General features: G+C 34.9%; 1 protein-coding gene across 1 annotated transcript in view; it reads left to right on the top strand.

The window, feature by feature from the left end:
• rabgap1l (RAB GTPase activating protein 1-like) overlaps positions 1 to 13509 on the top strand; it is a 90076-nt gene that overhangs the window by 74171 nt on the left and 2396 nt on the right. Inside the window, exons 19-25 of the mRNA XM_039682325.2 lie at positions 1024 to 1152; positions 8184 to 8276; positions 10858 to 10968; positions 11046 to 11150; positions 11227 to 11310; positions 12420 to 12491; positions 12565 to 12762. Of these exons, the coding sequence (XP_039538259.2) occupies positions 1024 to 1152; positions 8184 to 8276; positions 10858 to 10968; positions 11046 to 11150; positions 11227 to 11310; positions 12420 to 12491; positions 12565 to 12762 (792 nt within the window). The remainder of the gene's footprint in view (positions 1 to 1023; positions 1153 to 8183; positions 8277 to 10857; positions 10969 to 11045; positions 11151 to 11226; positions 11311 to 12419; positions 12492 to 12564; positions 12763 to 13509) is intronic.

The following is a 13509-nucleotide window of genomic DNA, read 5'->3' on the forward strand; positions in this document are numbered from 1 at the left end:
CACAATGTCTTTTTTGATGTAATTATATCAGCAACATATTTTATTAATAATGCATTGCCTTAAGTTTACTTGCTGTATACAAACAGCGTTTTAATGAATTATTAAATTTATGCATTTTAGTATTTAATGCTTTGATGTGTGACGTTCACTTGCAGCACACTATTATACTCTTATATGTTTTTATTTAATTATTTATTATTGTATTAATAATGCTGATGCAGTTATGCAACATTTTTATTTTATTTTAATTAATTTAATTGCTTGAAGTCACTTGCAACATTAAATTTTATGTTGTTTTTTTTTAAGTATTTTTATTAGGATTTTAAATTTTACAAAAAAGCGAAAGAAAACAAAATACATTTAGATGTATACAACTCAATGAATGATAATATCAGCAGAAACAACAGGATGAATAATTATTAATATCATCCACCATTAATAACAATGATTGAAAAATAAAATCGAAAAAAAAATAAAAAAATAAAAAAATAGTAATACAAAAAATAATGTAAATTTTATGATTTTTTTAAAAGTTTTTTTTTTTAATTTGTATTCTTTAATATTTATTTTTTCATAATGCTTTAATGCGATACATTCACTTGCAGCATGCAAACGTTTTATTTTTTTGTTAGCAAAGTGTAGATTTATGGTTTGGCCACGTATCACTTGTCGGCCATAAAATAAAAATGATATTGGCTTATCACTATTGGCCATGCTTTTAATACTGGTACTTCCCTAGTCATGATGTTGTATCTGTGCAAGTCTCCTTACTCTTTTTGTCATCGGATCGTTGGACATGTTTAATAGCTGCAAATAGGCTGAAATATCAGAGGTAGCAAATATGTTACAAACACTCGTCTTTTGAATTTCCTCAATGTTGTGTGTTTGTCCAGTTCACAGTAAAAGGGCAATGCAAGCACTATACGGAAAATAATCAGCAGACTAAGTTCCTTTTCAGGCTGCTTATCAGGTTGATTTCCTGAAATGACCCTAAACCAGTTCTGTTTTTCTGTCTAAACGCAGACCTCAAAGGAAGATCTGCTGCAGGCCGACTTTGAGGGAGCGCTGAAATTTTTCCGGGTCCAGCTCCCGAAACGCTACAGGGCGGCAGAGAACGCCCGGCGCCTTATGGAGCAGGCCTGCAATATCAAGGTAAAAAACAACTCGAAACATCTTTCAAAACACTCACCATCAGAAACTGTGCATTTATTTCATTTGACCATACCAAATTGTGTTGTTTATAGTGAAGAGGTGTGCTGTTAGTTGTCGAAGCGGTCAGATTTACATATGATGAAATGGGTGAAAACTTATAGACTTGTATTGAAGGAGTTAATTATGCAATTCCGGGTTGCTTTTGCATTGTTTGAGAAATTTGAAGCGCTACATCACAGAGCTAGCATGCAGTTATTCAGAGAATGCAGAGACCTTGTCTACGTTCAAGGCTCTATTGAGGACTCAAGGATAAATAACACAATTCTCTGCCTCAAAACCATTACACACAACTTCTATACACTCTAGACGCACTTTCTTCTGGTATTAGTGTCTCTTCCATAGATTACATTTTATTTGGGGCAGGGTGTGTTGTTGAGTGTGCGTGTTCAGGAAGGAAGGAGGAGTAGAGATCGAGATGATACTGAGTTCATCCGCTCCCTTGTATTTCTCTCTCTCTCTCCTGTCTGTAAATGCACTAACAGCAGGATTTCCTGTGCCTCCAGTCACTCACTGCTGTGCTTCAGTAATGCAGTAATTGTATAATGCAGTGTTTAACTTGGGATGTCTGTTTGAATACCGCAATTAGTTCAGACATCACTGAGAATGTTTTGTCCAAACAATGTTGCTAATTATTATATTTTCTGGGATATTTTCTTGGATGCGGCTACTATGTGCAGATTAAAATGTCTCCTGTCTGTGCATACTAAAACAGATGAAACCTGTTTTTAATAAAAAATATGTGTAAAACGGAACTAATAAAATGGAAAACACACACACACACACACATATATATGAAATGTGCTTCATTTTCATGTAAATAATAAATAAAGCAGGCTTTCTTTTAATGTTCTCTATAGATCTATATTTTTTATAAATATAATTATTTAAATGTCTAATTAAATTTAAATAAAACATAATAAATTATATTGTAATGTTATTGTAATGTATTCGCAGAAAATGTTTGTCTTGAATGTTTTGTATTTTGAGTATACATTTCCGGGTAATTACCTGGTAGTGTTTACTGTTTTTAGATGGGCCGTGTAGAGGGGGTGAGTAGTTAGGAACGCCCACTTTCTGTTTCTGATCGTAAAGTATATTTTATCTGCATATCATATCACTATGTCAATAAACATCCATGGGAACACGTCGTGGGTTTCCTCCTGCTGCTTAGCCTCTCAGCGGCTGTAGGCTGTGATATAATAAGTAGTGCTTTTATTTTTTGCCGATTTTAACTTAACTTAAACAGTTAAACATATTAGAATCATAATAATCACAATGCAAAAATTTGAATCTTCCTGGTCCTATGTAAAACATAAAATTACATACAATTTACTAAAGTAAAATTACTTTTATGTAAAATATAACTGTTACATATGATTGATTTTATTTATATTTATTTACATATATATATATATATATTATAAATATAAATAAAAATATTTTTTTATTGATTTCATATATATATATATATATATATATATATATATTTTTTTTTTTTTTCATGGATAGGACATGAGATACTGATTTACTTTATATATGTATATATACATGACATGAGATACTGATTTACTTTTTATATGTATATATACATATATATATATATATATATATATATATATATATGTGTGTGTGTGTGTGTGTATGTACAGGACATGAGATACTGATTTACTCTCTCTCTCTTTCTATATATATATATATATATATATACTGGACATAAGATACTGATTTACTTATATACATATATAAAGTAAATCAGTATCTCATGTCCTGTGCTATATTGACTATTCTCTGAGTTTGGACGGAGAACCATGTATTCGGCAGCATTTTGGACACAGCGAGAGAGAAATTAGAAACCAGAGAGTCAGATTCACTCTGTGGGAAACCAGCATCTGAGTGAGGTGATGTAACAGGCGCTTTCATCAGCTTACAAATGATTCAGCGACGAGAGACCAGAGAGTCTTTAGGATTACAATTCTTTGTTTTCCCTTGAATGGCACTTTCAACTCCCTAAAGTCCACACCCACCTACGTGCTCCCTTGAGCCAGGTCTCGTCCACTCCCTAAAGAGAAGGATGGGTTTACACCTGCAACATTCACACCAGGCATGCTGTTTGCAATTTAAGTCTGTTGTTTTTGTTCCTTCTAAGAGAAGACCATAAGCACAAGCCGTTTGATCCCTCTTATTTTGCAACTGGATTTTCTCGTCATCATGACAAGTGGCGTTTTGCCCACATACATGAGTTTGCATCGTCTGCGCTGGCCACGCCTCATTGGCGCCCGTGTGTGTGCAAATGTGTACTTAGTCACACTTTCCTCTTTATCTTCTGCAAACAAAAGTGAAAGGCAAGCAGGAGAGCAGATCAATGAGGTGTTTCATCCAAAATCAGCGCGAATAAACCACTGCTGAAAAGTGTTATTTTTATACTCACCGTTTCCCTTTTTACTCTGATCTTGTTGGTTTCTGGAAGATTCTGCCACTGGGATGTCGTTTGGATGTTTTTTTTATGATGCGGCTAGGAGGGAGGAGATTATGTGGCAAGGACAGGAAGCCTTGTGAAGCCTGTTATCTCCATATCAGACCTGGACAAGAGACACCACACACATAAACCACGAGGCTGTGCGCAGTTTACTTCTTCCAATCACATGTGTAAGAAGAGGAAATGCAAAGCGCTCCTTTCTGTTTGAAGTGGTGTGATCTTAAAGAGGATCAAGTCGCTCGCCGGGTAATACGCTTACAGAGTGATGGAATTCAAAGGCACCTGCTCCCGTCGAAAGCACAAGCCGTGTGAACTCCCCCCACCGCGGATTACGAGGCAAATTCCAAATTTTACTTCCTCTTGATATTGAAAGGGGACTTAATGGAAAGGAGACTCCGGTACATGCCATCTTGAGTCTTTGGCTTGTAGATGTTTGCGTTTGGATACTTATTAAACCATGAAGAGAGCGGCTTGGGACAATAAACGAGACCCAGACAGTTAGATGAGAAGATAAAGCGAGAACTACCAGGGGAGTTAGAAGACCCCGTTGTGGTTTGTCTGACAAACCCAAATTCCCCCTTCCTCTCAACCTTTTCCGCTTGCCCCGCTCTTCATATTTCCAGTGGTAACCACCGCTACCCATGAGACCGTGGCGGTAACTTTTCAATTTAGAGTCTGCGGACGAGCACAGAAGGAACTGAGCGAAATACACGATCCTTGGGAGACAAAACCAGGTGTGTTTTTGAGAGCGTGTGTTCCTCCCCCTTGCATTTATTTCCCGCCTCAAGGGGGGAAAAAAACTTTTCAACTGGTCCCGGTCTCGGCAGACTTGTCAACTCTCTCCTCCTCCTTCCTTCCTCCCTCCCTCCTTGGTTTCTCGACGCTCACCTGTCTCGCTCAGTGCTCCTCGCAGAAACTTTGCCAAAATGATGCAGGAAGTGTCGATATCGGTGGCTTACGACGCTCACGTTATTAATCAGATTAACGAAGAGGATTTCTTTGCCAGTCTGGTGGCCAACTCCAAACCTAAACCGGTGGTAAGTCTCACTCAAATGGCTTTTTACTGTTTTTCTTTTCTTTTCTTTAAAAAATGTTGATAAATTGGCAGCAAGAATGCCATCTTCTTTTGTTGTATAAGCCTTTTTCTTGTCTCAGGCTTTCCACTCTGAGAAATATCCTGTAATGAAATAACAAGGCTGTACAATTTCCCCCATTATCTTATTATTCCAAGGAATGCCAACTTGGAGTTGAAAATACTGTGTGTGTGTTGGTAATAAGAAGAACATGGCTGTGTTCGGGAGCAAGCGAATGTCTGTCGACCTAATGCAATTTTGCATGTTGTGACTTTTTTTTTGCTCTCAAGTAGATGTTTTGAATACTCCGATGAGCCTAGTGACCTGAATATTCAAAAACTGTCCGGGCGAATGCACTGGTTTAACAAATTCCAGTACACCAAAATTAAGCTTTGCAGTTCTTGCTTTGTTTGTAACAACAAGAACTTGTACTAAAAACTGCCACAGCAACTGTTTTACACTACACTCTTAGAAGAAATGGTTCTATTTAGAACCAGAAATGGTTCCATCCCCCGCTTCATATATGGAACTCCAAAATGGTTCTATATAGAGGTTCTATTGGCCAAGTATGGAACCCCAGGATTCTATATAGAGCCCAAAGGAACCCTTTTTTTAAGAGTGTATAGAACCTTTTGGAACATGTGCTGTTAATGTCAACTTGAATGGAAAATGGAGATCAGCTACTCATTCATACTGTACCTGTGTAGGTGTCTTGGATGTATAAACTCGTCATTTACACGACCACTTGAGGCGAAACCTCCCTGACGAACTTTCCATATGTATAAGGCTTTGAGTGTTAACGTTTGTGCTGAAACTTGACTTCCATGTTGGTTGTGCCATTTTAACATGTCATTCTGTGGTCTGTGGCTGTACATAGCACATCCGGACTGCGTGTTCTTGTAACATCTCTTCATCTAGTGATGCCTGGTCTCTTATCTACACCGTTGAATGTCAGATTAATAGGCTTCTTCTCGTTCCTTTTTACTCCTCTCCGTCTCTGAGGCAAGCGTCACTAAGCCTAACCAGAAGTATTAAACGTTGGGACATACCTTGTGTGTTTCGAGAGAAAACGAGTTTATGAGATATCTAGACACCATAATATCATTGGGCTCTTTAGACTAGCAAAGCTCCCTATATTAGAAAACACATCCAAGCAACCACCCAGAATGCCCTAGTAATGGCCTTGCAATAACCCAATTCCCTAGAGCATCCACCCTAAAAACCCCTCCTTTCTCTTTTTCTGTCTCTTTTCCTTTTCTGTCCTGATATTATGAATCAATTGTTTGCTTATCCTCCTAGTTGACTCTGTTCTGAAGAGTTTGTATCATGTTCACATTCCTCCGAACAGTACAACGGACACTTTGTGCTGGAGTAGAAAGGCAAAGGTGGCTGTTTGTAACCCTTTTTTTTCCCAAAAGGAGAAGTCAGTTTACTCAAGCGCAAGCTTTTGACTTGTCATCGTTACAACTGCTTTCCCCAACAACAAAAAAAGCCTGTGGCTTCGTTGATAACACAAGTGGTGCAACAGTTTCTTGCTCCGGCGACCCTCATCCTGATGTCAGAGGTCAAACACACTGTATGGTATCACGGATGACGGTCAACAATGAGCTGCTGTTCAGAAGAAGTGATGCAGATAGAGATAAGAGAAAAAGAAGGCTCCTTTTGTGTTTTTTGGAAGTGAATAAAGCAGAAACATGGAGATTCAAAATGATATGATCCAGCAAATTTCTGTTCGTTTGCCCTCAAAGTGATGTTGGTGTGGCAGTACACATTTCTGCTTTGTGTGCGAGCAGAAATGAAGTACTCAAATGAAGTAGCCAATTATGACAGGCTTTATGAAAACTGATCCCAGACTTGCTGAATGAAGACTGTAATAAACAAAGTCCCCTGCAGTAAACCCGGATGAAGAGATCCCCTCAGGACTGGCTTCACTGAGCGCGCTCCACCCTCAGAGACTCCATGCTAACTCCGGCTAAGCTACCATAGCAACAGACAGGAGCGCTGCGCTTTTAAAGGCTCCTGAGATGCCTTTGCTTTTTAAAGGAAGTGTAGAAAGGGCATTTGAAGCTCATGCTGTTTGTCGATTAGTGTCTTACCAAATACTGTATGTGGAAAAATTCTATATTAGACATTACTCCTGACATATGTGTCGCATGATCCTTCAAAAATCATTCTAATATGCGGATTTGGTGCTCAATTATTAATAATTCTGATCTATTAATTAATGGTTCCTATTATCAGTGTTTTTGCTGCTTAGAATTCTTTGATTAGAAAGAACAAAAGGGAATCATTTATTTGAAAAAGAAATATTTTTTGTAACATCATAAATGCCTTTACTGTCACTTTTGACACATTTAATCCAATTAATTAACGAAACAAATATTTGTTGGTTTTAAAATCCGATATTCCGATATATCAGCCGATATTGTTTTATTTATTTTTTAATTTCAGAAACGCGCAACAAAAAACATTAACAGATTTCCCTAACATTAGTTAGTTATTTATGAGTTTTAACTAACTAAAATAATATGATAATGCACATGAGTGTTGCCAACAGGGACGGTGTAGAGTGCCCTCTGGTGGACAAACTATACGACTCCAACACTCATGACATGGTTCAAGCGTGTTTCATCCGTTTTTATTTTATTTTTGAAATATTAATTTATCGGCTATTATAACTGCCGATACCGATAGTTTGGAAAATGCCTAATATCGGTCTACCGATATATCGGTCTGGTTCTAATATATATAAATACTTTTTGTAAGTTTGACCTTCCTTCTCTTTTATTTTGTACTCTTGATATTTTAAGTAATGTCCTACCCTGGCAATAATAATAATATATCTATAATGATTTTTACTTGGAATTTTACCTTCTTTATAGTAGTGAACAGTCTTTATATATTTTGTACATTTTTACATATTATTTATATTTAAGTTTCATTATAACATTTCTTGAAATGTTAAAAAAGAATGTTTAATGCGGCCGCAAGACCGGCCTGCAAATTTAGCCGTGTCTTTCCCTGAAAATAAGTGCACGCCTTAAACGTTCAACCAATCAGAACCAAGCATTCAACAGTCCTGTAATATAGTTAATTAAAATGAAATTCAATGTAATTGATATAATATATTAAAGGCATTGTTCACCCAAAAATGAAACTTCTGTCATTAATTATTCATCCTCATGTCGTTCCAAACTTGTAAGACTTTCGTTCATCTTTGGAACACAAATTAAGATCTTTTTCATGAAATCTGAGAGACACACAACTACACCACTGTACCACTTTAGAAAGTTAAAGTCATTCTTTTTTATACATTCTTTGATGGAGGAAGCTTTGACGGTATTAAACAGCGTATTTATGGATGTTTTTTGCGAGATGTTGTACGTTTTACAAACCTAATCTCTAATTTCCTGTCTTCTTAGGTGCCGACAAAGAAGCTGAAGAAGTTTGAGAAGGAGTATCAGTCTCTGAAAGAGAGCCAGCTTCAGCAGGAAGACCCAATAGACAGATATCAGGTAAGCAGGAACCTGATTTAGCCTCCCCTCCTCCAGTCCTCATCCTCACCTCCTACGTTCATCTTCATCTTCATCTTCGTCTCACTCTGTCTCAGTTCAGGACTGTGTAGCGGGCTGCACTGGAAACCACAGACGCTGTACGTCGCAGGGAAAGAGCTAAACACTCGCCAAACATTCGCATTGTAGACTCTAGATTTTATACACCAAATATTTTAATTTATTTTTTGAGCATTTAAATGAAGGAAAAAGTGACATATTTTTTTTATTTAAGTGCCTTGTTTATTTTTTGTATCATACATTTAAAAAAAAAAAAAAAAAAGCTGTCACGTAGCTTTTGTGTTTTTGTTGGCACATTTAAGTCTCATGTTTACAGGAGCTGAAATGTTTAAAAGGCAAAAAAACATGCTTTTTTATTTAAAGTGATTTGAATGTATTACTTTTTAAAGCTTATATTTTTCAAACAAAATGTGTAACCCAAAGCTATATGTATAACTTTTTTTAATATTTGTTTGAATGTGTGCTTTCAAAAGCAACGTGCAGTGTTAAAAAGCCAAGCATGCTATTAAAGGAAGCTCCATTACTCAGTGGTTTCCTTGCTATCACTTCCTATTTACCCTCTCCCTCACTCACCCATCTAACCAATGAGATTCCCTCACTCACCCATTTAACCAATGATCTGTGGCGGGGGGTGGAGCATGGACAGCTGGTGTTGTATGTGTGGAGCGGTGCTGGATGGGGAAGGCCTCTGCGGTTGTTCTAGTGGGTGTTGTATTCACTGTGTTGGGGTCGACGGTGCAGGTAAGCCTTCAGCCCACCAGCGCTCATTGGCTACTAACGTCTGCCTGCATGTGTGTTTGTTTCTCTGATCCATTTGAAATGATGACCTCAAGCCTTACATGTTACATTAACTGCTGTGCACAAGCTAACCAGCAATGTGTGTGTTTGTAAATGGAAGTCAGATGACAGCTTTCCCCTTCCTGATAAGGAAATGTGTGTCATGTGAGGCAGTGGGAGACTCCCTGTGACAACGCCAGCTCTCTAATCAGGCAATGCAGAAGTCACACTGTGGTCATTTAGTGCGATTTCTCAAGACTGGATGTGAAAAACTGTTCCTAGATCAGCTTGTTGTCCAAGTCTCTTTACATATGGCTCCTAGTTTTTTTGTCAATGTGCAGCTTTTTGTGTGTTTCCTGCTTTTATTTGGGAGGGATAGTCTACTAAGTTATGAGTTATGTGGAATATACTTCAAATTAAATTTTTTTTGGAATATTTAATATACAAACATGCATGAATGCATTAGATTTCTGACTAAATTACTATTGCCGGGTCTATGTGAGCCGTTTCATTTTCCGTTTTAGATGTTTAATTTAGGGCTGTCAAACGATTAATCGCAATTAATCGCATCAAAAATAAGAGTTTGTGTTTACACAATATATGTGGGTGCACTGTGTAATTATTTTATATATATATAAATACACACACATGCTTGTATATATTTAAGAAATATTTTCATGTATATACTGTATATAGATTTATATAATTTATATTATATATAAATATTTATATATAAATGATTTTTTTTTTCTTAAATATACAAGCATTAATCGCGATTAATCGTTTGACAGCCCTATATAGTTTAATTATAATTTTTGTAATCATGCTATTATTATCTTAATTAATTACTTGTTTACCATCTTTGTACTATTATTATTATTATTATTATACCACATTTTTTTTAATTATTATTTGCAGTTATCTCAACTTATTACAATTTCAATTTTTTTACTATTGTATCTTTATTTGCCATTATTATATTATTTGCCTGTCTATAATGCTTTATAATTATTATCTTCTTCTATTTTATGCACTTTTTTACTATTATTTATTTATTTATTTGACTATTAATTACTTGATTTATTACCATCTTGATTTTTTTTACTATTATTATATAGTCTTTTAGTAATTTATATATTTGAGCTATTATTTTTTTTGCTATTATTAATTTAACCTTTTTTAATAATAATATTTTATATACTTTTACTGTTTATTGTTACTTTTTTACTGAATTAAATATATATAAATATATATTTACTGTAATTACAATATTTTATTATTTTAGAAGACTTTTTAAATATCTTAATTTATTACCCATCTTTAATTTTGAATGATATTATAATATTTTACTACTGTATATTTGTTTACTATATATAAGATAATAATAGGAAATAAAGCAGTATAAAAACAGTGGAAAAAAAATAACATTTTATTAAAAAAATATATATAATAAAAAAATATGCTCTGCTGACAAAAAATAAGAAACGGTCAAAATATTGAAACAGTCATTGGAGTATTTTAGTGACAAAATTAGTATATGTCCTTTTATTTTGTTGCATTCATGTATTGCACAACGGTGCAGTTTACACAATCATGTACTTTTGTAATGCTTACATGTGAGTGCTTGGGAAATTTGAGTCTGTAGCTTGTGCAAAGATGGCCTCGCAGTCTTTTCAGTCTCCGTCTGTTAACCTGCCCGAGTTCTCCTCCATAAAGTAATAAATGAACCGCGTATGTGTCCCTGCAGAGAGAAAACCGGCGACTGCAGGAGGCCAGCATGCGTCTGGAGCAGGAGAACGATGATCTGGCCCATGAACTGGTGACCAGCAAGATAGCACTGAGGAATGACCTGGACCAGGTACTTCTACACTAGTTAACACACTATACATTGGCTTTCGTTTAGATCTTGTGTGTTTAAAAGATCTGCATTCTCAGGCCGAGGACAAAGCTGATGTTTTGAACAAGGAACTGCTCAACACTAAACAACGTCTGGTAGAGACCGAGGAGGAGAAGAGAAGACAAGAGGAGGAGACGGCACAGGTACGAGGATCGAGGACTCTGTGGAGTATTAAACTTAACTGCTACAGACATGAACGAGAATGTTTTTGCTTTTCAGCTGAAGGAAGTGTTCAGGAGAGAGCTGGAGAAAGCAGAGTTTGAGATCAAGAAGACCACAGCTATCATAGCAGAGTATAAACAGGTATGCTTGAGTGTCCCATACATATCTAGAAATCCCACAATCCTCTAAATTCACCTCACACTTTAAGATAAATGGCTACTGAATCAGGGTTATTATAATTAACTGAAACTAGAAGAACCATTAAAAAAAACATTTGTTGCTTGAAATAAAATAAATGTTAACTGAGAAAGAAAAAATAAGATTTTCATTTAGTTATAACTGAAACTAAATTTGAAATAAAAATGACAAACAAAATAAAACAAAATAACTAAAAATTTAATTAAAATAATAAAATGGGATCAAAATATTTTAAAATTATTAATAAAAATATACTAAAATAAATAAAATGTTTAAAAAATGTAAACTATTATTTCAGTTAGTTGCTAAGGGAACATTAATTTCCATTTCTAAAATAAGTAATCAATTTCATCTAACTGTTGGGGGGACAATAAACAACAAAATTATCGAGCAAATTTTTAAAGTGAACACAAATAATACAGCCAAAATTTCAATTGTAGCTTACACAAAGGTATAGTTTATAATAATTCAATTATCTTGTGTCCTCCACCTATTTTCTGAACTTAAAATAATTGTGTACGCAGTAAAACAATACAAACGATTTAAGTATATATCATTATATTATTTACAACACACAGTATGGTTTTAATGATATTTTTAGGGGGGCAACCCTCAGATGGGGTGGGTCCTCACCCAAAAATTACAAAAACTTAAATATTGAATGAAAACGGAATATATATTTAAAAAAAAAAATTCAAACTAGTAAAATAAAAAATATAACATAAGTCTGAATAACATTAAAACAACATGACTGAAATAAAATGCTAAAATATAAACTTATGTTATTAAGCCAAGAAACATTTTTTTTTTATTTAACTTGATGTACTAAAATACCCAAACACTAGAACTGAAATAAAAACATTATAGAAATAGATAAAAATGATAAAAACGACAAAAATGGCTAAAACTTCAACTGAATCGAAATTGGAAAATATAACCAAAAACGAATTCAAGCTAGAAATGATATCAAAATAACATCTTCAGGACCTTACATCTCTTTTAGGAATTATTTGTGATGGATGGCGTATAATAAGATGTTTTTGTGATGTTAGATATGTTCCCAGTTGAGTACGAGGCTGGAGAAACAGCAGGCGTCCACAAAAGAAGAACTGGATATAGTTAAGGTGAGTAACTAGTCTTTGAGTGCTCTAATGTGGTCTGTTGAGTCTGTGGCGATCATATCTCTCGTTCCTCCAGGCTAAAGTGATGGCGTGTGAGCGCTGTAGGGAAGTGTTCAGCAAAGACGGACCCCTGCAGATCCCTGCGGTAAGTCAGGACAACCGGGACACGGACGTGGATGAGGAGAAGGACTCGCTCAAGGCCCAGCTGAGAGAGCTCGAGCTAGAGCTGGCGCAAACCAAACTCCAGCTGGTGGAGGCCAAGTGCAAGATCCAGGTCAGTCGTCACGTTGACTTTTATCTGTTTAAAGGGAGATATTTGTTCTAAACCACGGACTTAGTAGTTTACAATTAACACATTTGAAATCAGTGTTTTATAGATATTGTTGTATCTCAATACATTTTAGTGCCAGGTTAACAGTCGTAAAGTCTTAACATTTACTATTTGTAACATTTTGAGAATAGTTGTGTTTTCACTATGTCACTTTAGTATTGATTTTCTTATGACTTCTCAAATTCCAACTTTGTAGTTCTGACTTTATGCTCAAAATTTTAAAAGTATTACTACAATTTCAGTGTTGTGTCTTGATTCACATAATTTTGACTTTTATCGAATTTTACAATTTATTTTCTAAATTTTGACTAACCTGTGAATTTATTTTAAATTATTTTTATTTATTTTTACCTGTGAACTTTGTTCACGCAATTTTGATTTAAATCTCATAATGTTAATATTTTATTCACGTAATTTTGACTTAAATCTCATAATGTTACAACTTTGTTCATGTAATTTTGACCTAAATCTCGTTTTACATATTTCTGACTTAAATGTCATATTGTTACGACTTCCAAGTAATTTTGCGTTACTTTCATAATTTTGACTATTCTCGTTGTTTACTTTATTCTTGTCATTTTTCTTAAATCTTTTATCGAATTTTACAACTTATTTTCTGAATTTTGAATAACCTGTGAATTTTTTTAAATTATTATTATTTTTATTTTTTTACCTGTGAATTTTGTTCAC

This window comes from Pimephales promelas, chromosome 2 (assembly GCF_988280905.1).
Source record: "Pimephales promelas chromosome 2, fPimPro1.hap1.1, whole genome shotgun sequence".
Taxonomy (NCBI): domain Eukaryota; kingdom Metazoa; phylum Chordata; class Actinopteri; order Cypriniformes; family Leuciscidae; genus Pimephales; species Pimephales promelas.